Source organism: Leptinotarsa decemlineata, unplaced genomic scaffold, assembly GCF_025532065.1.
Source record: "Leptinotarsa decemlineata unplaced genomic scaffold, Ldec_3_MD MMD2_P_RNA_scaffold_5, whole genome shotgun sequence".
Taxonomy (NCBI): domain Eukaryota; kingdom Metazoa; phylum Arthropoda; class Insecta; order Coleoptera; family Chrysomelidae; genus Leptinotarsa; species Leptinotarsa decemlineata.
The window spans coordinates 10069910-10096919 of NW_027412532.1; the positions used below are offsets into that span (position 1 = coordinate 10069910).

The 27010-nt window shown below is 35.6% G+C and overlaps 1 protein-coding gene across 3 annotated transcripts; it reads left to right on the forward strand.

The window, feature by feature from the left end:
- The first annotated feature begins 1128 nt into the window (after positions 1 to 1128).
- On the forward strand, positions 1129 to 26781 carry LOC111506551 (nose resistant to fluoxetine protein 6). 3 transcript variants are annotated; one of them, XR_012464083.1, is made up of 12 exons: positions 1129 to 1376; positions 3523 to 3774; positions 10545 to 10738; positions 10884 to 11089; positions 11363 to 11681; positions 15657 to 15820; positions 17802 to 17970; positions 19375 to 19568; positions 19871 to 19996; positions 21368 to 21573; positions 22035 to 22149; positions 26435 to 26576. XR_012464083.1 is itself a non-coding variant. In XM_074169516.1 (12 exons), the coding sequence occupies exons 1-12, from the start codon at positions 1202 to 1204 to the stop codon at positions 26597 to 26599; spliced, it is 2313 nt and encodes a 770-aa protein (XP_074025617.1). In that variant the 5' UTR covers positions 1130 to 1201; the 3' UTR covers positions 26600 to 26781. The 3 variants fall into 3 exon arrangements, 2 of the variants coding, with proteins under 2 accessions (XP_074025617.1, XP_074025618.1); XM_074169516.1 differs by having other exon boundaries at positions 1130 to 1376; positions 22007 to 22149; positions 26435 to 26781; XM_074169517.1 differs by lacking the exons at positions 1129 to 1376; positions 3523 to 3774 and adding an exon at positions 7271 to 7399 and having other exon boundaries at positions 22007 to 22149; positions 26435 to 26781.
- Positions 26782 to 27010: the final 229 nt, after the last annotated feature.

Consider the following 27010-nt stretch of genomic DNA (forward strand, 5'->3'; position numbering starts at 1 on the left):
TTGAGTAGTTCACTTTCCTCATGCTGAACTTGGCTCATGCGTTTACACAAAATATTTGGTGACTGAATAATAATCATTTTTCGAAAATGTATGTATGCACTATAATTTTCTTTTATTCATTTCAAATTTCATTTTTTTTTCTCGAAGGTTGAGTTTAAAAACAGTTTTGCTGACACTCCGCCCATTCACCTCAATATTTATGTGGATCCTGTATGTTCTTACTTCAGGTGAATAAAGACGTTTTATCATTATTACTATTATATAGTAATAAGCTGAAAAGAGGCAGCATGTATAGAGTAGAAAATTCTCTGTAGATCAGTATGTCAGTAGTATATATCTATCAATCAGTATATACCACTACATAGTAGGATGAATATTTATTGGGATATGGAGCTACACAAACACATGAATATTTCTGGAGTTTTTTCCCAACACCAAATCGTTATTTTTAACACCTCGACACGTGTTTCGATCACCAAGTGATCATCATCAAGAGGAAGATCAAACTGGAAACTATGTGAAGCTTACCCTATTTATGCTATACAGATATACCATACATGTATACCACACATACAGGTATACCACTCCTAAATTAATTTTATAATTTGCCTCGCCTATTATTTTACAATATGTCCTTATGTTATACATTTAAACATAGCATACCAAAGGTTCCAAATAGTGCATCATTAGTACAAACACATGAAATTAAAACTGATTAAACTTTTAAAACATCCAGGTTTTTCTTGAAAATTTCTGGTAATACAAAAAATATATTTGTCCATCATTTTTGGACGTATCTGAATATCTGAAGCATTATAATAACCTTATAATTTGATTTCAAAAAGATGTCATTATTAATTCTCAAGCATTATTTGGAACCATGAGGTTTAATAAGAAATTAGTTTATTGTTATTTCGGTAGGTTTCTGTTAAGAAAGATGGTTGTGAATAATTGGAAATTAACATACTAGATTACAAAAAATGATGAATATATATGTATGGAAAATAATTAAGAATGTTTCAAGGATAAAAATATTATTAGCCGAAGATGAAAATATCAATTTGACTGAGTAATCCGAATCCCCCTGAATGTTCACGGCCACCTCTTAGGTAAACAGAATTCGATATAAACAAATCACTAGCGGTTAGTCGTGTAAAAACCTTCAAGACGTTAGAACTTGGTCGAATCCTGAAATTTCAAAATGATCGCGCGGGTAAAAAAGAAATTCGTGTTGGGTCTATTGGTAATTTTAAATTTGTCGACAACAGTTAGCGCAAATGAAGGCAAAAATGAATCAGTCGTGATGAAAATCAATAATATGACGTACAATATACATCCAAGAATGATGATTAGTCAACATAACGCGAAATTGAAAGGTAGGTGATTTTTTGTTTCCAAACAGATTTCGACAACTAGAGTTTTTATTGTGGACAGCGCAAATTGTTCACTTCTGAATATAGTTGGAACCTTTATGTACAAACATATTGTTATTATATGACGACTTATAAGAGATATTTTTCGTGGAGAAAATCAATACGTATTTAGAAAAATAACTTTTTATCTTCATGTCAGTAAATGGAAAATAAATACATAAAATATGAATAATGCCCATATGATCTTTTCATATTCTGAAAGAAAAGTCCATCTGAAACAACAAGTACTCTCCTCTATGAATATTGAATTAGATTATCAGTTATCTTCATATCCTTGATTGGTGAAATGCGCGTCTAGAAGACTATTGCATTTCTGGTAATTGGAAAAAGTGATCGATTTGGTTTTATTTCAAGCCAGCGGTTACAGTTTCACCTTTTATTAGTCAAAAACATTTTTTCCCAAATTTGTGTGAGGAATTTTGATAATATCAAACGCTCCATTGTAGTGAATGGAAGAGTATTCCATGTAAGAGAATCACTTTTATTCTTTCCCCACCTATTTTCCAATCTCAAATATTTATTTTTTCTCTATGATATATATTTTTTCAAAATAATTCAATTTCTAACGTGAGGTTCTTTGAAATATTCTCTTAATATCATGTCTCTTACTGTTCGAATCTAGAACACTAAAATTACCGCAGTTCAATTCACAAATAAATAAACGCTTCGTAATATCATCAAAAAATTGTGCTGATTGGATAATAAAACAGAAGATGATACCGCATAAGTGAAATTTCATATCGAAACTCATTCATGTATTATATTGTACAGCGTTTGAATTTGACGATAGTCGTGTCCCAAAGTGTTTTGGCGATGTTTTGAATTTATTGGAGCCTCTGGAGACACCCTACATTCCCTTTTATGAAAGAGAGGACACTGGCAGATCAAGATCTTCAGATGATGTGGAGCTGCAGGTTTTTCCGGGTTTTTCTGCAGCTGGAAAAGCAAATGCGCCACTTGAATCAATGAAGTCGCCCCGGAGCGCCAGCGAGTAATTTCTCTAACAGATAGTTTAATATTCTTGTGAAAGGAGTTTGTTTTCTTTTAGTTTGTACCTGAAGGTAAATTCTATGCATAATCTACACATCTTCATAAGGAGTTTATTTTTATCTCAATTACTCAAATCTTTCCTTTCGAAATTTTCTAAATTTTTTGCATGAAGATGGAAAAGTAGAAAGCCAAAAAGCTTTTTTTTTTCAAAAATCTAATCCCTTCCAAAAACATACTCTTTCAATTCAAACAGAATATACTTCTCAACTACAATAAACTGAAATCATTGATTGAATGTGTAGGGTATGTTCTCTAACATACCGTACAACAAATGTGAGTCCCTCATTTCAAATATATTAATTCAAGCCAAAGTAGACCACGTCACTATTTTTGAAATTTCGATAGCTTTCGATGTATGCCTGAATCAGAATCACTTTCAGTTCAAAAATAGATTTTATAGGCAGGATTCATATGTGTCAATGGGCATGACATGAAATAATCAACAATGTATACTTCTATCTACCTACACAACTACACTAGGTAATAACAGACGGTCCCTAATGACATGTCCCTATCTAGATTCCTAGCAGATAAGGGTTACGAAAATGCTACTCTGTTGAGAGTCGGGATGGAAAGAATAACTAGGGATTATAATGTCTGTATAGCTCGGTTTTAACAGGCGAGAATATCGTCTACATATCTGTATCAAAATTGGTCTGCAAGCTTTTCATAAATATATCAGCAAAAAGAGGACTAAAGGGGTGCGCCCATTGGTAAACCTCAATCCAGCTTATGAAATTTGTTATTGAACTGTAAGTTCAACGGCTCACCCCTTAGAGGTATTTTTCCGACCCAATATCTAATTTTCACAGAGAATATTCGAAATTGATATTTTATAAAAGTAGTATAAATATTGGAGTGAAAGTTGGGAAAAGTGAACACTTAAAACAAAGATCAACTTCGAGTATATTTATTTGAATTTTCACATTGAAAACTTGAAAAACTAACTCATTTTTCAACAAGATCTTATTGGAACCATCCTTACTTTTTGGCGTCTATGATAATTCAGTTTGAAAATATGGCTTTGTGTTTCTTCCAGAGAGGAATGAAACGAACATCATCAGTAACGTAAACACAAGTGCAGAAGAAGTGAATATGACTGAGAAATCACAGAATATGTCGAAGTCGAATCCTGATGAAAAATCAGAGTCGAAAGCTCCTGCATTATATTTTCCATACAACCTCCGTATAATAAGTGAAATATTACAAAAATTGGAGAACAAAGAATGTGTAGCCGCTACAACTCAAGTCATTGAAGCTATGACAAGACATGAAAGATGGGCCTTAGAATGTGAGTATACTGTATCATGAATTATATAAGGTATAACTTTTGTCCTCGTAGTAAACACACATACTACTGATAATGTCTGCCGCAGTAGTACACAAAACGTTTGGTATTTCAAGTTTAATTCGAAAATGGCTCACTATGCGGGATTTTAATTTCTTCGATCGTGACTCCGGGCGTGTAAACCTATGTTTTCACATTCTTCTATTCGAATTTGTTAAACTCATGTATTGTTCAAAGATATTTATCTTTGGTAGTGTATATTAAAATGTTCCTAAAAAAGTACAGCAAAAATGTTCTTGACTTTATGAATTTTGACACAAATTATTTGTGAAAGGCTTCTTGATGAAGACGGGATATCCATCAGAAAACTTTTCGTTTCGAATATCATTTTCGTAGGTACTCAGGTACACATTCAAAAACGGATAAAATTATAAATACAATCAATTTGCATATAGATTCTGAGTTATTCCAGAACCCATCCACATATTTCTATGGAAAACTTTATAACGTTTTCAATCGCTGCTGTCCCAAGTATACAGTTAAATCCAAAAACAAATATCCTCCTTGGTATAATAGAAGCATTATTAGAGAGTTGCAGGCTGAAAGCAGAATCTGGCGCAAATACAAGCGTGAGTGTGATTTGCAGGCCCTTGAAGATTTCAAACACCTTCAGGCAAAAATAAAGCATGATGTTGATGTATAATACAGAAAATTCTTAGGTGAAACTGAGGAAGAAATACATCAATCCCAACAGATTTTCGTCATTTATGAATAATAAACGAGGTAGCTCCAAAATATTACAAGTACTGAATTTTGAAGGTCAATTGCTGGAGGGGCCCTCTAATATCGTGAACGGTTTTGCCAATCTTTTCAAACAATCGTATACTGTTTCTTCCCCTTCTCAACCAAACTCTTGTACAGATAATAATCACTTTCTTGATATATCAAGCTTCAGTGAAAACGAAGTATACGAGGCACTAAGGTCGCTCAAGCCTAAAAAGACCACTGGTCCAGATGACATTCCAGCTTTCATCCTAAAAGATTGTGCACTTGTGCTTGCTCGTTCTCTATGTATACTAATTGATATTTGCTTAAGATCGGCTACAATCCCAAGGATCTGGAAGTCATCAAAAGTCTGTCCCTATTTCAAGAAAAGAGATAGACGAGATATTTCAAATTATCCTTCTTGCAGAAAGATGTTTTTTGTATGTTGTATGAACTCTAATGAGTTTTTTATACTGAAACCTAGTTCTGCAATAGACAATCCTTCAAATTCCTTAGTTAGCCATTTTACTATTTGGTAGGTAGGAGAGCCAACACGGTGAGGTGCATTGATTTGTGGATTTTTGGGAGGCAATATAGTTTCGACACCGTTGGGTTGAAAACTTGTAAGTTCCGTTTCAGTTGACGGATAAGTATTTTTTCGCATTTCTAGAGGACGACTTTTACTTCGGCGATCATCTTTTGTAACGGGTTCCTGGACAATTTTGCATACGGTCCGTTAGTGATGAGAGTATTGACCGTTTCGTAGTAGTTCGATTTATCCAGAATTACTACTTTGTTACCTTTGTCGTCTTCCAAGTGAAAAACGTCTTCGTCTTTCAATCGCTTGATAAGTTTCTTTTAGTTTTTATCGTCGTTTATTAAATGTTTCCGTTTATCTGTTATCATGTTCCTGGAGATTTGATTCCTGACTTTCTCCCGAACTGATACGTTCCAGGAATTAGGCATATATTGAATCGAATTTTCAACACTAGCAATTCAACCATTAATATTCATTAGTACATCAAAGGTTCCAAACACAAAATTAATTGTGTATTTAAAACTTCTATAATAACAATAAAATTATGAGGAATTCTGAAATATATCATGAAGAAAACAAAGCACTGATAGATGGAAGTTGCAATGGGACTGAACAATTTCCTTTCATTGTATAAGTAATTTTGAGAATTTTTGACATAAAATGAATAAAAGTGAAACCTATAGAAACACATCTGAAAATTGGCTGAATTAGCGTATAAGTAGGACAACCATCTAGATATAATAAAATATATGTCACGTAACAATTGTATCGTTGTCAAATCACACGTCTGTGGAGTCAATAGAAAAACAAAATATAATAACAAATATGGATGGAAACGAAACAAAGAAATACACAACGATATACGTGTACAGTTAAAATGCATCAATGACACATAATTCGAAGACAAGGAAGAGTAAAGGTATTAGATAATAGTTTGAAGAACTAAAAAACACGCTTCAATAGCAACACAAACTATAAAATTAAAAATGATTCGCAACTAATTCAAGATTGTGTTCAAAATTCTCTTTCCCTGAAAGAGCTTTTTGTGTATTTTATCGATCAAAATGACGCAATCTGCCGCTGTATTCTGATAATTTTCCGTTAGAAATATAAACTATTCATACGTATTGTTCAAAACATATAGTGTTGACCCCACTTCAAGAGTTTTCTGGTTGCGAATAATTTAAAAAACAAACAACATAAAGAATATTGGACAAGGTTGCTTATAGCTGAAATATAGTTATGCATCCGTGAAAATAACTTCTTTCAATATGAATATTTCCGCGATCAAAACCATAACAGTTTGAATTCTTGAAGCACTTTGATGACTAATCTGAAAAGGATATTGTTACATACAGTCATTCAATGCCAGTATAAGGGAAATTACCATAAATAAACCATTCTTTCGATACATCAACAACTTGTCCAAGACGTATGGGATTTAATTTCCTCGTTTGTATTTATGTCACTTGCAACGCGTAATTTTTGGTTATTCCCAAAAAATAATTTCGAATGGCAAATGATTTTTTTTAACCGAATGTAATATTATTGAGAGCATGAGCACAAAATTTTGAAATACACATGGAAGTAGTTTGTTATTTTCTGAGAAGTAATTCAACACTTTTCAATTCAGTCTGCAAGAACCGATCGTGTTCCTACAGATGTGCAGATCGTTCGTGAAGTTGGTTCTGGGACAGAAAGTCCATTAGGTTTCGTTTGTGTTCATCTGTTTTTAATTGCATCTTCCGATCTACACGCATCCTTGCTTCCTTAGTTTCCCAATAGTGCAATTACTTACTGATTTCTTTTGGATATGACCAAAATATATGTAACCAATATTTCAAATATTGAAATGGGTTGTCATAGACCTTATTACAGTTCACCGACTTGGCTTAGACGAGTCACTCAGTCAGTCAGTCGCATATTTGGCAATACAGTTGATGAGTTGATCATCACCCGTTGAAAGTTCAATTTTCAGATGATTTAACAATAAGCTTTGCACGGACTGGTTATCAGTTGTATTAGGAAACGCTAGTTGAAGTTCCAGAAAATCACAAACGTTTTTTCTACCTCTTGAACATTTAAGTAAGTGCGATTTTGGGGAAAGTGCATCCAACGACCCTGAAAAATTAATTTCTAAAGTTTAGGGTGCGCCATCTATGGATTTTAATTGAAACGTTCATACCTCATCGTTAGGAATCGATAAAACGCGAAAACAGTGCGTGTCACTTCGGCAAAACCTGTTGGAACGCCAACGTGAATTTTAATATCCTTGTGTAAATTGGATTATTTCGTTCTGATAATTGATTTCTATGTTGTCGTTGGGTAAGTGTAAAAGTGTTTATATGTAATAGTGTTCGCTTTTGGTATAATTCAATGGGGGATGTTGGTTTTTTAGAGGTTAAGCTAAGAACAGAAATTCGCTTAGGTGTGCACTTCTCCCGGCAAAATTTGATATTGGGGAAAGGGCGCATTTGTCGTAAGGGGGAAGTGCACATGGAGTGTGCTCTTACCCCATTACAATTTCTTTATTTTATTTTGTAGTTTTTTTACAAAATGCCACGAGTTTACGTGAGAACTTCACAGCGAGGACAATCGTACACCCAAGAAACCTTGAGACGTGCCGTGGAAGAAATTCGTAATGGTGTGATAAGACCAAAACGAGCTGCAGCGTTATACAGAATTCCATTATCAACCATTCGAGATCACCTAAAAGAAAGACGTGGAACAAAAAGCTCATCATTTGGTAGACCGCCTGCACTTCCAGAAGAACATGAACGAAAATTGGCAAATTGTTTAAAACAAATGGAGACGTGGGGATTTGGCTTGAGCCGGTTGGAGTTGCTTGATATTGTAAAACAATATGTTGACAAAAATAATCTAAAAACACCATTTAAATTCAACAAGCCTGGAGAAGACTGGTTTATTAACTTTAAAAAGCGGCATTCACTATCGATAAAAAACCTCAGAGTATCGAATATGCACGGAAAAATATGACAGATCCTTTTATTATATATCCCTACTTCAACTTGCTTAAACAAACGCTTCAAGATCTCGAGTTAATGAGTCAGCCAGATAAAATCTGGAATCTGGACGAGTCAAGTTTATGTCTTGATCCCAGCAAAACTAAAGTAGTGGGTGGAATTGGTAAGACTGCTTCAAGAACTGTGAGCAGTCCTGGAAGGGAGAATACAACCATATTGGCAGCTGTAAATGCTGCAGGAAAAAAAGCACCGCCATTGATATTATTTAAAGCAAAAAATCTTTGGAATTCTTGGATTCCCGAAAATGAAATTTTTCCCGGTACCGCTCATGGCGCTACCAAAAACGGATGGATGGAAGCTGATGTTTTTTACAATTAATTAGCGAAAACACTTATTCCAACAATGGGCGCGGAAAGACCTCAACTACTGATATACGATGACCACCGGACACATGTGACTGAGAAAGTGATCGAACTTGCCATTCAAGAAAATATTACAATCCCTAAATTGCCTCCCCATACGTCCCATTTATTACAACCGCTAGATCTATCAGTGTTCAAACCTTTGAAACATAAATGGGACGCAAAATTAGTTACATGGCAGAGACACAATATAGGTGTTAAGGTACCAAAGGCTACATTTTCCACCATGGTCCAAAGCTCATGGCTAGAACTCCTTACGGAAACAATCTGAAATGGTTTTAAAAAGGGAGGTATTTTCCCGTACAATCCGAACGTGATATCTGAAAACGTGTTTGATCCCGAAAGCCTTAAACGTTGGAAGAGGACGCAGGAGGAAACACCTCAAGAAACGCAGGAGGAAACACCTCAAGAAACGCAGGAGGAAACACCTCAAGAAACGCAGGAGGAAACACCTCAAGAAACGCAACAAGAAACGACTCAAGAAACCCCTCCTCAAGTGGAAAATATTGAGCCTGTAGCGAGTACTTCTGCAGAGCCAAATCTTCCAAACGGCAAAGTTTATCAACCACCAAACGTTTCATTTGAGCAGCTTTTGTTGGAAACTATCAAACAATCCAAAAAAGACCCGATCACTAAACGTAAGTGTATCGCCCCCGGTTCAGAAATCATTACCTCCAAACAGGCTAAAACAAAAATGGAAGAGGTGGCAAAGAAGTCATGTAAAAAGAAAACCGAGGTGGCACCTGAAACAAGCGAATCTGATGACGCCTCCATAGATTATATTGATTCCGAGGATGATCTGGATGCGGAAGTCTTTTCTGATGTTTCTGACGAGGAGCAAAACTGTTTCTTAGCAATACGTAAATGGGTGCTAGTACAATATAATACTAAAAAAACACAAAGACATTATATTGGACAAATCATTGAAAAAGCTGGGGAAGAATGGACGATAAAATTTCTCAGGTCATACAAGGGAGCATTTATATGGCCTCAAGGAGAAGACATTGATACAATCGCAGAGGAGAACATCGTTAGAATTCTGCCTCAACCCACAATTGATCGACGTGGAAGACTTATTTTTTCAATAAAGTTCAGTGGAATCAAAAATTTGATGTGACTGCGTGCCAAAAAGTACAATTTCTCATTAGAGGTTAATATTTTCTTATGTTAGTTTAGGAAGATCATTTGTGTTGATTTGTTCAAGTTTTAAGTTGTTTAAAGCCAAATAAAAATTTCTGGCATAAAACTTAACATTTTCTGACTTTTCACTTTACCGACATCTTATCCAAAAAAGCTTGTAACTCCCTTAAAAATTATCCAAATTCAATCTTCCTCATATAAAAATGTTCGTGAAAAATGGAATAAAACGCACTTATCCACAAAATCCTATAATAAGAATGCAGTCATTAATCGCACAAAAGTATGCACTTGTCCCAATTCAATGGGGTAAGAGCATACCTACACATTGTTTTAAAAAAACTCAAATATTTTAACCAAATTAAAATATTTTGCTTCCCAAATACATATATATTTGCAAAGGTATCAGGTACTTATAAAATCATAGTGAGAATTTGATCTTAATTTTTACTAATTTTGGAGATAACCAAAAACGAAAATGGGGGTGCACTTACCCCACCTAACCTTACTACAAAGTAAACAAGTGAGGATTTTCCAGCAAAAGATTTACAAACACAAGACGAGATATGGGCTGTACTACGGAATCATTCAACCCAGAGAGATCAGGAGTATTGATTCTGCTATTTTTTTACTCACGAAGAGTATTCAACAAGAACCCCAAGAATTCGGAGCAATCCTCTTGTTGTCCTAACGAGTATCTAGTGCACTTCAAAGCCTCCAGGAAATCGCTTGGTGGGAGGGATGATACAGTCTTACGAAACTTCAACTGCATGAACAATTGTTTGAGTTAGGTGAATAAGTAGGAAATATTTTCGTTCTCGTTCGTCGTTAAAACCTCGTTCTTGTAACAAATTATAACTCCGGCGAAGTTCATTTTAATATTTCGAAAACAAGGCTAGTAAAAATCAATATTTATTTACTTTTCAGTATTCGATTCATTTGCGAAATTCCCAGTGGGCATCTTATACGGAAATTATTATCAAATGGGGAACTTCGACGAATGCGTTGGCGTACGGAAGCATATCGAAATGAAAGACCTTCAGGGTCAATACTGTTTAGCGGACATATATTTCAAACAAAAAAACGAAAGGGTGGAGAGGTCTATAAATCTAGCACTGAAGGTGAGTAATGTAATTTGCAACAGAATGAATTAACTATAATAACTGAACTGTTTCTTAAAATATCTGAATTTTGTCTGGTGAAGTGACTTGAAGACGCCTGAGTAGTGGATAATGCCTTGGTCATCAATGATTCATTAATTTACAGAAATACCGTTATGCTTTCAACAACAGCCTACTACATTGGGGCATATGTTTACCATCAGCTTGTACGACGGTAGACTCTGAAATTTTCACACGTGAAATATTCGCTTCTTCCGCTGAAAATTTTGAAGTGGTTTCTGTTTCGGTAGATCCAATCAAATGCACTGTCAATAAATCTCCGCCATTCACCACTTTGGAAATTGTTTACGGGTAAGTTATGAAAAAGATAATCGAAATAGTCAATATCACCATCGTTATTCATTTCACCAGAAGGCAATCCTTTACTTTGCTTGTGATAGCCAGGAGTACCATAACTTGGACAGCAGTACAAAGACTTGGTACTCCTGAAGATGTTTTCAACTCATTTAGATCAAACTTTGTAATCTCAAACGAACGTTAAACAGTCGAAAACACAGCAAATACAATGGAACCTATTTTTTCACACATCTCCGTATAAAACTAAATCCATGTTTTATTTTTCAGGTGTATAATAGGATGTTTTCTCATATTCACAATTCTAGCTACTCTCGTCCATTGTTGTTACATTCAGCAAATGAGGAAGGCTGCTAAATACAGTGTAGACACCCTCAGGCATGAACAGTCTGAAAACGCTTTGAAAAAAATTCTCATTTGTTTCTCAATTATTCAAACTACTGGGAAGTTATTGCAGACAAAATCTAATGAGTCAAACTTGGAATGCATCTGCGGAATAAAGTGTATATCCATGATTTTGATAATCATTGGGCATTCGTTGGTGTTCATATTTGGTGGTCCAGTCGAAAATAAAGATTTTTTTGAAAAGGTTAGTTTCAAGGATTCGAATAAAAACTCAAATAACCTATTAGTCCAGTCATTCAAGGTTTCATCTGCGGAAAAATTCCTACTGAGCCGAATTTTGGTATACAGCTTCATTATGGCGTTTTAAAGAAGATGTGACATTGATATCGTGTCGGCTTAAAAAGTTATAAGGGTCAAAAGGTCACGAAAATCTGATTTTCCGGAATATCTCACGACCTATGGCTCGGAGGTCAATAAAGGTCATTATAAAAATTATTCCTCATACGATTATCTACAAAAAATATCTCTTGCATTTTTCTGTAAAGTCAACCGTTTTCTGACTAGAGCGCTGAGAAAGCGACTACATTATGATGATGCACTCGTTTCCGCACCACCTTTCAGGTAGTGCGGTAGTGGTTTCCCCCGTAGGCATAATCCATGAACTGTAATAAAGTGTTTTTATTTTATTTTATGCTCGATAATTTTTTATTTGTACAATGAAAAATAGCGGAAACAAAATTTTGTTTATTATTTTCTTTTATATTCATTCGTCGTCGATATCCTCAATTTGAACTTCATCATAAGTTGCTGACAAAACATCGAGTGGACTTATTGCTGTATTCAAATCAACATCTTCATCATTTTCTTCACTAGTGGACTCTGTGTTTAAGCATGAATGACCACAACAATGTCCACAAGCTTTAGAACATCTCAATCCAATTTTTTTACATCCACATTTGCCACCACAACCTTTTGTAGATTATCGGGTGCTGCTGGCAATAAAGTCGTTATTGGTTGTAATATATTATTTTTCAACTCCCAACCCCACTATTGTGGATCAATTTATTTTCCTAGCCAGGTTTGTATTTGATAATAGACTCGATAAATATTCTGTTAAGCTGCTGAAGAAGTGGGTGGTAATAATTGAAATTTCACAGTTGTGCTTTGTCTTGTTAGTTTAGCATATAGTATCTGTAATTGTCAATTGAATTTTCTGATTTTGGAGCACCGTACATTGCTAGTAGAAAATGTGTTCCAGCATCGACAAGGTCATCTCTAGCGCAATTTTCTTGTTGGAATATTTCTGCAGAATTGTGTAAATCGGGTCTTTTTTCGAACATCTTCATGACTTTAATTTTTACTTTCCCAAAAAGTGTTGAAGTTGTGTCACATCCGGTGATAGCATGTAGAAACAGAATATTTTTCTTGCAGTGTGGATATTTGTTGAGGCTCTCAGTAGAGTATATTTTTGTTTTAACATTGTTTTTCCCTGGTTTCTTAAAATGGATGTAGGTTGATCAAGTATTTGTGTGCGTGCTATGTGAAGTACCAATAGATCTATGTCTTCGCCAGCGATAATTGTGGTATTATTTATTGAATTTTCAATTGCTGTTTCAATCAAGACGTCAGCATATCGCGTCTTGTAGAAATACCAACTTTTTCGAAATTCTCAATGAGCATTTCAATTAATTTTCAGGTATAAAGGGACGGGTCTCAGAACAATAATGAACGGAACATCTGCCAGTGGAGGTCATTTGTATTGTATATAGTAGTTCCGAAACCTCTATAATATTAGTTTATTTGTCATGAAACGCCCGAATAGAAGTTAGAAGTTTTAAGAAAACAAATACATTGATAAAAAGCAATAGAGTTGACGCCTTATATGTATACGGTATACAATGTGAGTGCATTCTACTCGCTTTCTCAGCGCTCTGGCCCGAAAACGGTTGACTTTACTTGACAAAATGCAAGAAACATTTTTTGTAGATAATCGTACGAGGAATAATTTTCATAATAACTTTTATTGACCTGCGAGCCATAGGTCGCGAGATATTCCCGAAAAACTGATTTTGGTGACCTATTGACCCTTATAACTTTTTTAGCCGGCAAGATATCAACGTCGATTTTTCACATCTGCTTCAAAACGCCATATTGAAGGTGTATACCAAAATTCAGCTCAGTAGGAATTTTTCCGCAGATTGAGGTTTAAAAAACCTAAAATTACTGGATTATATAGTTAATAAACTACTACATGGGCTCGGCTCTAACACATAGATGGCACTAGTCTTATTACATTCACTGCTTTTTCAGTTAGTACTAACCTTCAAAAGAGAACTATTGAAATTTCATGATATTCTACCCATAAGTTTGTGAGTTATTGTGCTGAAAGTGACACTACTTTTGTTATTTTCAAAACAATGGATTAAAAACAATTTCGTGTTTGAATTTTTTACTGCTTCTTGATGGAAAAAATATCGTTCAAGCGGAACAATGACTTGAAAAGTTCATCAGAAACCACAACTGAACGTTGGTTTGCTGACTTCAAACGTGGTCGTAGAGACACCGATGATGCAGAACCATTGGAAGTTCAAATGAGGCAGTAACACTAGAAAACATAAAAAATCCACAAAATCATTTTGAATGATCGAAAAGTGAAGTTGCGTGAGTTTTCTGACATTGCGAATATATCAAAAGAACGTGTTTTCTTTATATTGCATGAGCATTTTACTATGAGAAAGCGCTAACCTAAGTGGGTGCCGCGCGAGCTCACTGTTGACCAAAAACAAGAACGTCTTGATGATTCTGAGCAGTGTTTGGCCATGTTCGAACATAACAAACCGGAATTTTTGCGTCGGCATGTGACAATGGATGAAACATGGATCCATCACTTCACTCCGGAATCCAAAAACGATCGTCATATGAGTGGAGAGCAACTGGTGAACCTCGTCCACCTCAGTCAACTGCGAGGAATCATATAACATCTGCCATTATTTTTCCGCCCCCTTCACGAATTCCAATTGCGCTTTTCGAATGACAGAGATATTGGAAGCGATTGTGTGAGTAAATCTCTAAAATCAACGCCATCACGCCTTCAGAAAATTATGTCGAAAGAGCATCGAAGTAATGGAAAAATCGAATGAGGAATTCACTACTAGTCCTAAGAATAGCCTCAAAGAGCAGCTACGAGCACATTCTCCTAGAAGAGGCCCTAAAAACACTTCTAGAATAATATTTATATTGTGATATCAAAACCTTCCGAATGAATTGAAGACCTCTGTCAAAGCCAAGTAGACGCTCGAATAGATTTCGAAGATATCAGCGAAAGTTACACCAAATGTTGGTAAACGCCCAACAAACGAATCAGTCTTACGTTTTCATCAGTCTCATCTGTTTTCTCTTGAAAACAAACAAGTGAATTATACATTTTTATAGAGCAATCAATTCTCTAGTAGATAATCCACCTAACAGGTGAGAATTTGTCTATCAGACGAACAAATCCACGATCAATCCTCTACAGTGACTGATTGAAGGTATTGTTTTGTGTGAGGTGTGAAATATGTACACTCCACTGATTAGAAGTATGCAGTTGAAGCTCGTAAGTAGATTAATAGTATTCATTTCCACGGAGGAAACAGTTCAAGTGACGGTGGAAAACGGCTGTCCCTAGAGAGAAATACTATGGTCAGTTGGTTGTCGACCATCTGATAGCACAGCGTCACGATCAGGGCTTCACTAATCAGGTTTCATCATGAGCATAAGGAGATTATCTGAGAACAGGTACAAACGGTTTCAAACTCAATCCAGAGCTTGATTGCAAAAGATGGACTTACTGTGCACCCAAGTAAAACAGTACTGGCTCCCAGCGGGTGCATGATGGGAACCAGTAATTTCTAAACGAACCTTGTCTATATTTTCAAAAAATACATAGGTATGATTATCCACACTGACAGAATTGCATGCTGTAGATGGCATGTATTTCGATAGAGGTATTCTAGGGGTATTCCTCTAACTCAATGATCTACAACTCCTGGTTACAATAATAATTTCGAGTATTTCAATTTGCAATTTTCAAATCATTATTTTATAATGAAGTGTATCACTTTTGATACAATTCAATGTTGAAAAAATTAATACTCACATGAATATAGAATAAATGATTAGGTCAATAATTCCAGATGATGAATAAATGTATGGCTTTATTTCATTGTTTATTTTCAAGGAGCTAACAAGAGTTGAAAATGGACCTCTACTGAACAATCCACTGCTGGTGGATAATTTTTTACTCGTAAGTGGCTTTTTGATGTGTCGACTTCTACTAATTGAATTAGAAAGAAGGAAAGGAAAATTGAACGTTGTCATAATTTATGCTGCTAGATACATCAGGTGAGTCGGGATTTTAACAATTATACAATATTTTTTATCAGTCTTGAGAAGGAATGAGTATTGTACATATGATATCTAGTTTTTTTCTATTTGTGTTTTGCTATTATGCTTATCTAGTTTTTGTGCCAAAGTTATCGATTATTGGGGTTATTAACCTCAAATATCTATGTAAGGGTCTATGTAATTGCGGCCAAAACGATGAAGGTTCTGCTGCTTGGATGATGTATATGAGGGGTGTAGATGAGGGGTCAGAGAGATACTAGTATTGTTTTCCATTTTCATCCATGTATTCCAAACAGTCTGATACCGTCTTGTCCTGAGTTTGTTTTCATAAGTATCGGAAAGGAAAGAAGGCGAAACCTTATTAAGCAAGCAAACACTCAGGGCTATGCTTAATTGGTCATTAGCAAAAGCTGTATATCCATAGTGTTGGCGTCGATTCATAAACTTAGAGTCCTGTTTACATTGCATTATACCACTTTTGGCAGATGAAAATCACGTTTTCCATTTCCCTTCTATTTCGAAGATGATACAAATTTCAAAACTTTCTTCAACGAAATATTCTTTCTTGCTCTCGAACTGTTTTCTCGAAAAGTTTTCCTTAAATAACAATGTTCTATAGAACAGCTTTCTTTTTTGGTTGTTTCATTTTCGCTTTTTCATTTTTCTTTCTCTTCTTTCCAACCTTTTTTTTCTCCTTTTTCTTCAGTATCTTCTTCTCTCTCTCTCTTTGCCTTTCTCTTATCAATCTCTTCCTTCTTCTGTTTTTCTTCATTCTTTTTCTTCTTTGCTACTCTTTCATTTTCTTCTTGTACAACCTTATTTTTCTTCTCTAATTGTATCTCCAATAACGCAATTTTCACTGGGATACTTGAAGTTTGGAGGCTTGGTGATATTTTACTTCACTTTTTCACTTATGATGAGGTTGAAAGAGAGGAGACGCTATCTGGAGGTCGTATCACCATCAAATTCGGAGTCATCAAATACTTGTTATGAGAAATAAAGGGCACAATACTCATGGTAGCAAATTCCTCAACAACATTGCCAAAAATAGCTACTTTGCTGTATGCGACATCAACTGGAAAAGCTTAAATAAACTAGAAGGACACGGAAAAACGTAGGTTGGTAGCACTGGAATAACAGGCAACATTTATGTTTGAGCCTCTTTCATCTGAAAAAAGGTTCATAACTGGTCGCTTTCCAGCTGGAGAATTCACATCAGAGGTTTTTGAAGTAACTGTTGAACATTCTGTCTCGTTTTCATTATACATCTGGCAAGGCTTGACTACTTCTTTCTTCAAAATACTCTCAAGGAGGGTAAAAGAGGAATCAACGGTACTTTGTTGAAGAGTTACAGCCTGGCTACAGAACTACCTTCAGGTTTCCTCAGTGATGAATCAAAATGTTTCATGAAGAAAGGCTTCATACTGACTGAAGGTTGGTTTGAATCTGTCCTAATGATTTGGATTGTTACTTTCCTGACATAACAGCACAAAGTAGTTGCTAGTTGACATAAAAAAAACAATAACTGAAATATCTCTCAGGGTGAATGTATAAACTGGGAACTTTTATTACTTTTTTAAACCAAAACAACATGCATTCCGCCCATATGACTATGAAGGCCCTGAATGATGCCGTAACGTGTCTGCAGTACCTGTATTTTGATGGTACCCCGCTAGAGACTATTTCCTGTCCGAAGCAGTTGCTGCTATATACAGTTGTTGCCGATTCGCCATTTTAGACTCCTCATTTTACCCAAGTTTCCCCTAGGCTTGGTAGTAAATCCCTGATGAGAGCGTAACCTGTTCTGAGGTAATTCCTTGCCCTACCTCAAAAGGGATTTGGTTATAGTTGAACCAGAAAAGATACTTAGTCAATTTGAACAGAATCACATGCAATATTTCACAAAATATGTTCTTCGACAGAATATTACTTGCATTGAAATGTTATACTCATGATTTTTTCAATTTATTCATTTCAGATTGACGCCTGTCTACTTGATTGTTATAGGGTTCTACACTACGTTTCTACACAGGACAGCATCCGGTCCATTTTGGGAATCAAGAGTAGGCTTGGAACGAGATAGATGTTTGAACTCTTGGTGGACAAATATCTTATATATCAACAATTACGTCAACTCGGATCAATTGGTATGTATAGATCTTTTCAAAGGTTAGGTTAGGTTTAAAGTGAGTGGGTCTATTCAACCCTCCACCGCAACCCGCAAGGGTTTATTGAGACTCCTCCTATTCACATTCGACCAAATAAATCCAGATTCTTAACAAAGCCGATTAGTTTGTATGGTAAGTGGTCTTTCAGGTCAGATGGTTAGAGTACGGCTCTGCCGAACTCTAAAAACCTGATTCGGTCCCCAGCGGGGCAGCCACAAAGAATATACTCTGCTATTTCATCATTTTTCAAACAGAGGCGACACACACACTGTCTTCCGACAGTCCGAGTCTCTGCATATGAAAATCAGTCAGTGACCTGTAAGAAGGCCTGTTAGACATCGCAGTTCATCCCTACTCTAGTGCAACAACTGTTTGGTATCAAGTTTCGAAGGGTGAATAAACGCCTTGGAGTGAGCCAGTCCTGGAAGATTCTGCCAGAAATCCATAATTCTTCTTGCCATCCAGGTGTACAATGTTTGTTTAGCAAAGCCTAAAGCGATGCCATTGACACGTTCTGGTCCGATGAAGCTGCTTGCAGCACCCTCCTTTGCAAGGAAGTCAACAGCCTCATTGCCTTCCAAGCCAGTATGGCTAAGAATCCAGAGCAGAGACAATCTGTTGAGTCTTCCTATCGAGGAGAGTCGTTTTTGGCAATTTGCTACCAATTTATACGTTGTTTGGTAGGAGCCAAAAGCTTCTAATACCGCTTGACTGTTAGAGAATATTTTATTGACTTGTGTATAAGGTTGGATTCTTCCAATCTCTCCCCACACAATTCAGTAGCGTAAATTTCCGCTTGAAATACAGTCGCATAGGATTCTAGGCAGGTAGATATCTCTGTCCTGGATCTGCGACTTAAAACACTCGCACCAGAACCGGAAGGTGTTTTTGATCCATTTGGGAACCAACAACTATCTGCTCTTAATATTTCCTTCTCCCAGAGGATCCAGTCCTTTCTACTCGGGAACAGTACTTTATAAGGCAGTTCGTAGTTGACAGTTGGAGGCATAATGTCAGAGGTCATTTCCAGAATGCTGTGACTTCCAGTATCAGCCAACAGTCTGTTGCACTCTGCAATAAATTTATTTGTGCAATTGGCAATATGCACAAGTCTGTATGCAGTCCATCTAGCCTCTCTCTCCAGAAAAATGTGTAGAGGAGGTAAGTCTAGAAGGATCTCCATGGCCGCTGATGGTGTGTTACTGATGGCACCACTGATAGCCAGACAAGCCTGTCTCTGTAAGCCAGAGAGCTTCTCTTGGGCCGTTTTCTGTAAAGCCTTCATTTTAAAGATTATCTCGAGATGTATTATATCACCCAACATTTCCTAACATTTTCAAATTTATCTTTAATGTGTTTTTTATGTATTTCATGTATTTTTAGTGTATGTTCCAGTCATGGTATTTGTCGGTCGACTACCATCTATTCATTATAGCTCCTATTATAATATATCCTTTGTGGAGGTGGAGAAAAATAGGAGAAATCATTCTATTTGCTTGTACCTTAATTTCGGGAGCAATTCCCTTGTGGATAACTTATATGAAGAATTTGGATCCTACCTTACTGGCGTATCCCTCGTAAGTTTAATTATTTTAATTTATTGGATACCTTGCACATTCAGTTTATACCTATGCTTGAATTTCTGGTCAAATTCGATCTTGTGGAAAACATTACATTTGCCTCTACAATCTGAAGGGTTTCTGAAATATAATTGACCCACGATTTCATGATTGGTGTTGATGTTTACAACTCCTTTAGTCGTTTAAGAAAGAATAATATATGTAATTGTCAAATCAAATAGTTTCTTATATATAAACTCGTATAATATTGAATGGTTTGCATTATAGTTTGACTATGAATTATTAATAGATTTTTACAGGGAGTTGGAAGACATATCAACAAACTTCTATTACATGAATGCCTACATAAAAACCCATATGAGATCAAGTTCCTACTGTATTGGCATTTTTCTTGGGTATTTGGTGCATAGATTACAAAGCTCTGGGTGAGTAATAATAACCGTTACATTCCTTTAGAAACATACATGTTCATAGAGGTAACAAAAAATATAACACCTAACATGAAACAGTAACAAAAAAAATCAATTATCACTCAATACTCCGGAAAATATAGAATATCTTGTGATAGTTGAATTCAGTGGTACAATTGATGTTCTTTTTGTATTCAGATACTTTATTATTGTTCATTTTGAAAAAACAATCAAAGATACCATGGTGAAAAACCACAAACAGATTCTGCTACATTTAGAATACTTTCACCATTAACGCTGGTGTTCCCCAGGGATCCATATTGTCTCCAACTCTCTTTCTATTATATATCAACGACTTATTGAAAAAAAAACAAGAATTCAATATATTGCTTTGCTGACGACAGCACATTTGTCTCGTCATTACATTTTGGATTCCAGGACATCGGCTGCGGATGCACATCTTCACCGGCAGCAGGAGGTTGAATATCTTAATGAGAATCTAGAAGTAATTTTGAATTGGGGTAAAATTAACCCAGTTCAATTCAATGCCACAAAAACCAAGGCATCGGTTTTCTCTAAAAACATAAATGTTTTCGAACCGGATATAATAACGTCTGCTTCGGTAAGTTTGTTGGAGATTAAATGGACACCAATATGTCCTAGCACAATCATGTAGCTGGAATTGCAAAGGCTGCAAAAGCTTGGAACACTGTTCCGAACCAGAAAACTGTACACACCTCAACAACTTTTGATGCTTTATAAAGCTCAATTCAGACCTTCATGAAGTATTGTTCTCATGTATGGAGCTCCGCCCCCAAACATACCCTGAAACTGCTGGACTCCATCCAGAAAAGAACCATCCGCCTGATTGGAGACGCGAACATCACTTGCAACCTGGAAAGTCTGGAACATCGAAGAAAGGTTGGAGAATTGTTTCCCTTCTGTAGATGCTTTCACGGGAAGTGTTCAAGTGACTTGGCACATTTAATTTCACCAAGAGCGGTACAAATCAGAAATACGCGACGTACTGTGGCTGATGCTCATCGTTTTGAGGTTCAACTCAGTACACCTCGAACTTCACTGTTTGAGAACTCTTCCATTTGGAGAATGCCATTTATGTGGAATAAACTTCCTGAGAAGGTTTTTCCGAATGGATTTAATCTCCAACGATTCAAATCTGTAGTGTTTGTTTTGTCCTTGAAAAAAAGTCACACGAATTGATAAGGAAAACTCTTCTTTTATAAAAAAAATACAAGTCGATTAGATAAAACAGCCCAGAAAAAATGAAGGTATTAATAATAAATAAATGTATTTTTGGTGTTTACCCAACTTTTTAAGTTGCCAATCATAGGCAATTTGGCGTTTATGAGTGATTTGAATTTATAGGATAAAGATGCGACCATCCATACTTACCTTAGGATCAATTTTGGCAACTTTATTGGGAACTGTGTCGATGTATTCAATAGTGATATTTTTTGATCCAGGACATACGGAAAACATGATTGAAAATGCAGTTTATGCTTCATTGCATAGAATTGGCTGGAGCTTGGCCATAGGATGGGTAATCCTAATATGTGTTACGGATCATGCAGGTAAAAATCAATCAGTTCCTTTTCTGTCCAAACAAATAATATTTGCATGAATTGAAACTACTGTACTACAAAATTACCAGATAAACAAACAATTGTCAGGAAGAGTATTAGAGGAAAAGCTGAATAACCCAAATTCTGTCCTATGAAAGGTGTTGTTCAATAACATACTTAGGGGCTGGTTATTTTTGACTTTGAGAAAAAATCTTCGAAATATCTAGGTCATTTCATAAAAAATCTTCAAAACTTCAGAACCTTCACCTGTACCTAAGACCCTAAAATAACCTCCTCAAGTAGCTGTTTGCATATTTTTGAGAATTACCCTATAAAAAGTTGATACAAATTCATTTTTAAAATGCCATTTTGCTTGAATGTATAATCGCCGTTTTCAAATGGTTTAGTAACTTCAATAATACAAAAAATTATTTGTTTTTAGGAATAGTAAACAAATTTTTATCCTACAGAGCTTTCATTCCTCTGAGTCGACTGACCTACTGTGCATATCTGGCAAATGGCATAATTGAGATCTATAACATGGGTGTAATGAGGCAGGCTACCTACTTGAGCCATTATGAGTTGGTAAGTTTAATGTAATGTAATCTATAAATGCAAAAGTCACTCACTTAACACTCACGCATACATCTCGGTTTCTCCGAAGTGGTTAGTCCTAGGAAGTTAAATTTGATAAATATGTGCTTCTTAGGTCTTAAATTCGCACTAAGAAATGTTTTTCAAATATTCTAACTAGGGCGCCCCCTGTGGGGGTAGAAGGGGGGCGTTTACATATCAATATTACCGCTCAATTTTCGGAGGCTGAAATTTTGTATGTAGATTCGTTTTATGTTGTAGATATGCAATAAATAAGGATTTTTGAATATTCCAGCTGGGGTGCCAACTGCAAGGGAAAGAAGCGCGTTCACTTTTTCTCCGTACCTACTGGTTAATTTTCGGAGGCTGAAATTTTGTATGTAGATGTTAAATTGTAGATGTGCAACAAAAAAGGAGTTTCAAATATTCTAACTGGAGCTCCCTCCGTAGGGGTAAAAGTGGCGCGTGCATACAGGGTGTTCCATCTCAGACGAGCCACCCCGTATATTTCTTATCCCATAGTGAGTGGAAAAATTTTCCGAAACACGTCGAATGATTTTGTTTGGGGGACATCTTTTGACGTATATTTTAGGCTTTAACGAGCAACCCCCTAACAGGGGGCTCTTCAACCCCTCAAACTTGAATAGGGGAGAGCTGTTGAGTGATACTATATTTGAAAGGTCTTGGAAGCCTCTTTACAACGGTGTATAAAAAACGTAAATTTGATTAACCGTTTTCGCCAAAAATCAATTTTGCAGCTCGAATGAGCCACCTTGAATAATTTGGTTATTTTTACATGTACAATCCCATATCTTTATTAAGCCCTTTTTACAAACTTACAATCTTCAAAAAATCACATTCTTGAAAAAATTGAATTGTTTTATCATCGTGCTTACAATCAAAACAATCAAATCTGCGTGTTTAAATCAAATGTTCAAATTGTCCTCCACTGACTTCCATACAATAATACAATCTTGACTTGAGATGTCCCCAGAAGAAGAAGTCCAGAGGATTCAGGTCAGTGGATCGGGCAGGCCAGTGGATCGGGCAGGCCACAGAGCACCTCTTCTTCTAATCCAACGACCGGGGTATTGCAAATTGAGGTACTGGCGAACTGGTGCGGCCTAGTGCGGAGTAGCTCCGTCTTGTTGGAAATGCAATTGCTCAAGTAGTAGAGGATCGTTTTCTAATTGTTCAGTTAATAACGGATCAATTACATTTTCCAGCATTTCAAGATAACGTTCGCCAGTTATATTACCAGGTCTCCCAAAATTCCTAACCAAACGTTTAGCTTTTCTGGATGTTGAGTGTGAGCTTCTCGAAATACATGAGGATTTGTATCGCTCCAAATTCTGCAGTTATGCCGGTTAACCGGTTGACATTAAGTAAAAAAGTGCATTCGTCAGAAAAGCAAACGTTGTACAGGAAATTTGGTTTATTGTTGATACGCTCGGCCATAATTTCGCAAAACTCTTGCCTTCGAACCGAATCATCATCATTAAATTCATGAATTAATTTAATTTTGTACGGATGGAACTTGTGTCTATGTAAAATTCTGAAAACATTAGATTGACTAATACCGGAAACTGCAGAAAGTTGTCGTACAGATTGCGTGTTTGGCATAAGTTGGACATATCCCAATACCGCCACAGCTTCCCCTTCATCATTCACAATTCCAATGGGTGCCCTTTTTTTTATCCATTACTGAACCCTTCTCCACAAATTTTGAAATCAATTCCAGTACGTACTTATGGCGAACACTACGTTCAGGATGGTTTTGGATAAATATCCTTGCAGCCGCTCGGGCACAATTTTTTTTTTGGTAATAAAGGCTAACCAGCTCAACACGTTCCTACAATGTTTATACCATATTTTTTGAAATTTTCAACAAATCAGCAAAGTAGTAACTCAACAGATTGATTTCAATTTTGAAATGATCGAAGAAAAGTTACAACCAGATAATCACTTTCTAAACACAAAAAAATTAAGGCAAGATAAGGAAATGTTTTGCTGTTTTTTTATTTATCAGTTTGAGAGAAAGTATTATTGTATGGAAGTCAATGGAGGACAATTTGAACATTGGATTGAAACACGCAGATTTGATTTTTTTTATTGTGAGCATGATGATAACGCAATTAAATTTTTCAAGAATGTAATTTTTTGACGATTGTTTGAGTTTGTAAAAAGGGCTTAATAAAAATGGGCTTGTACATTGTGAAAATAACCCCTCTCTACTATTCAAGTTTGAGGGGTTGACGATTGCTCGTTCAAGCCTAAAATATATACGTCAAAAGATGTCCTTTAAACAAAATCATTCGACGTGTTTCGGGAAATTTTTCCACTCACCATGGGATAAGAAATAAACGGGATGGCTCGCCTGAGATGGTACACCCTGTATATGAAAATTACGTTTTCATCACTGTTTCTCCGTAAGGCTATATTTTCGGAGACTGAAATTTTGTATGTAGGTTCTTTTTATGTTACAGATGTGCAATAAATAAGGATTTGTGAATATTCCATCTGCGAGGGAAAGAAGCGCGTTCGTAAAATAAAGTTACCTTTTTCTCCGTACTGGTATATTTTCGGAGGCTGAAATTTTGTATGTAGGTTCGTTTCATATTGTAGGTGCGCAATAAGTGATGATTTTTGAATATTCCAACTGAAGGCGCCAACCGCGAGGGAAAGAGGTGCGTTCGTAAAATAAAGTAACTTTTTCATCACTTTTCCATCATGCCCTTGAATTTCCGATGGGTGAATTTATATTTAATATCAGTATTGCACTCGTGCGCCGAGCTGGGGCGGATTGCTATTATTGTAATAACATGTTGAATGTTATTTCCATATCTAGACTATTTTTGTATTTCATTTCGAAAATTCAACTGTAGAAACAATGAGTTCTTGTTAATTTGGTATGTACACGCCATATATTTCTTGTATTGATGAAATTTGTAATCTACATGAAGTGCAGTAGTCATTACCTTACTTTCAGCTCATCACAACATTTTTGATAGCATATGTCGGTACCCAAAAACCTCAAGGATAGTTTAATTCCATCTCTCTTCATATTCAAAAAGATCTGAAATATCTCAACTGGACGTAAATCTAGAAGATATTTATAAAAATATAGAAGATGTATGAATAACATATATATTAGCACTGAATCAATATTCCTCCCAAAAATTTAGAAAGAAGTCTAGCTTCTTTTCCTGGAGCTGTCAGTTCCAGATTTGGATGATCATCTGATGTGAAACCATTTTTGATTTTATTTGAAAAATAGACATTATGCCAATTTACAAGCCCCCAATGGGGAATGTTCCTCCTGACGCTCTAAAACAACGCAATTTAAACTTATCATTTCAACCTTTTTCTTTAAAAAATTATTTAAATACTTGAAAAAGAGGAATGAAATAATGCATTCAACATTTAAAGGGATTCGTTTCTATTTCACCATTAGGCAACATCGGTTAAAGCTAATAAAGGACAATGAGTATGTTACCTGTACGAGACAAACAAAGATGACATATTTCAGAGGCGTGCTGTTCTGTTTACTTATGTTCCGAGTTGCGAGACATTCTGTGACATATGATATTTTGTGCACCTAATCTATCTTCCTCTATATAAATAACAAAACAACTGTTGTTTATGTGGCTTGTGGAGGTGGTGTCGAACTATAATTTATATTTTGCCTCAATTGTTGATTTATAGAGATAATTTTCCTTTTTTAAAGTAGGTATTATGTCTAGGTACATATAAATTATTATAAATTAGATCCCTTTGAAAATCAGAACCCAACATTTGAAACATCAATTTGAATACTTTTCGAAGTGAATTTGAAAAAATCATGAATTAAACTCAAAAAGGAACATTCCCTATTTTGGTATTAAATTCACCAGTTAAGGTCGTCAATTTGATATTGTCTTTATAATTTTCAATGTTAACCTGAACCACTAAATATTTTCATTTTGTTTGTTTCCAACGCTTACATATTATTATGTATCTTCCTGATTAGCTGTTTTCATTCAGAATGTAAGAATAATGCTCTGCTACCCGTATGAAGCCAAGTATTTCATACAAATAGGACACTCTAATTGCCAATGAAAAATATCGATGATCAAAACCACTTAGTAATAAATTTTGTGAGTTGATGAGAAAACATCGTCAATTGATTTTCGACAACTAGAGATGAGTATCTAATCTGTTTCAACAGGATAGTATTGTAAACATTCTATATTGATTCTTCAGGACACAAAGATAGAATTTACGTTTTTTTTTTCAGGCAAACAAGTGTCTTGCCCATGTGTTATTAACCTACAGTATGGCATTTGTTCTTTGCATCATATTCGAATCACCTATACACGGTTTGGAAAAAATACTGTTGACCAAACACAAAGTCAAGGAATTGAGGGAGATTTCGTCACTAAAACCACTCGAAGGAACATAAAATTGAAGTATTCAACATAAGAATATCATGTTCTTGGTGAATTTTAAAGTTACATCCACGCATTGGAAGATGAATTTATTATGGGGTATTATCCAATGAACTGTGCAGTATATAGAGGATGAAGAAAATTTATTTATAAGTTTATTCTGTGATTTTTTTGCTCATAAAGGCATTCCAATTGAGATATACTTTACTTTCGGAAATAAAAGCTACAGGGTTTTGAGACCTACCTAATGATGTAGACAAATAATTGCTTACAAATATTTCTTTTGCATAACAGCATAATGATGCTTTGTGACTATCTTATTTCAGCAATCGAATAGTGAATGAATTTTCTGCATCTGGTAATATTACAATCAAAAACAGAATTGAAATAAACTCTCACACCCCTCATGGCTTTCCTGAATTGTA

Excerpts from the sequence above, each read along its gene's own strand:
- LOC111506551 (XM_074169516.1), top strand. The coding sequence starts at position 1,202 with ATGATCGCGCGGGTAAAAAAGAAATTCGTGTTGGGTCTATTGGTAATT. Across the intron at positions 19,569-19,870 it reads ACCTTACTGGCGTATCCCTC|GGAGTTGGAAGACATATCAA; the intron begins GTAAGTTTAATT and ends AGATTTTTACAG. Across the intron at positions 19,997-21,367 it reads CATAGATTACAAAGCTCTGG|GATAAAGATGCGACCATCCA; the intron begins GTGAGTAATAAT and ends TTGAATTTATAG.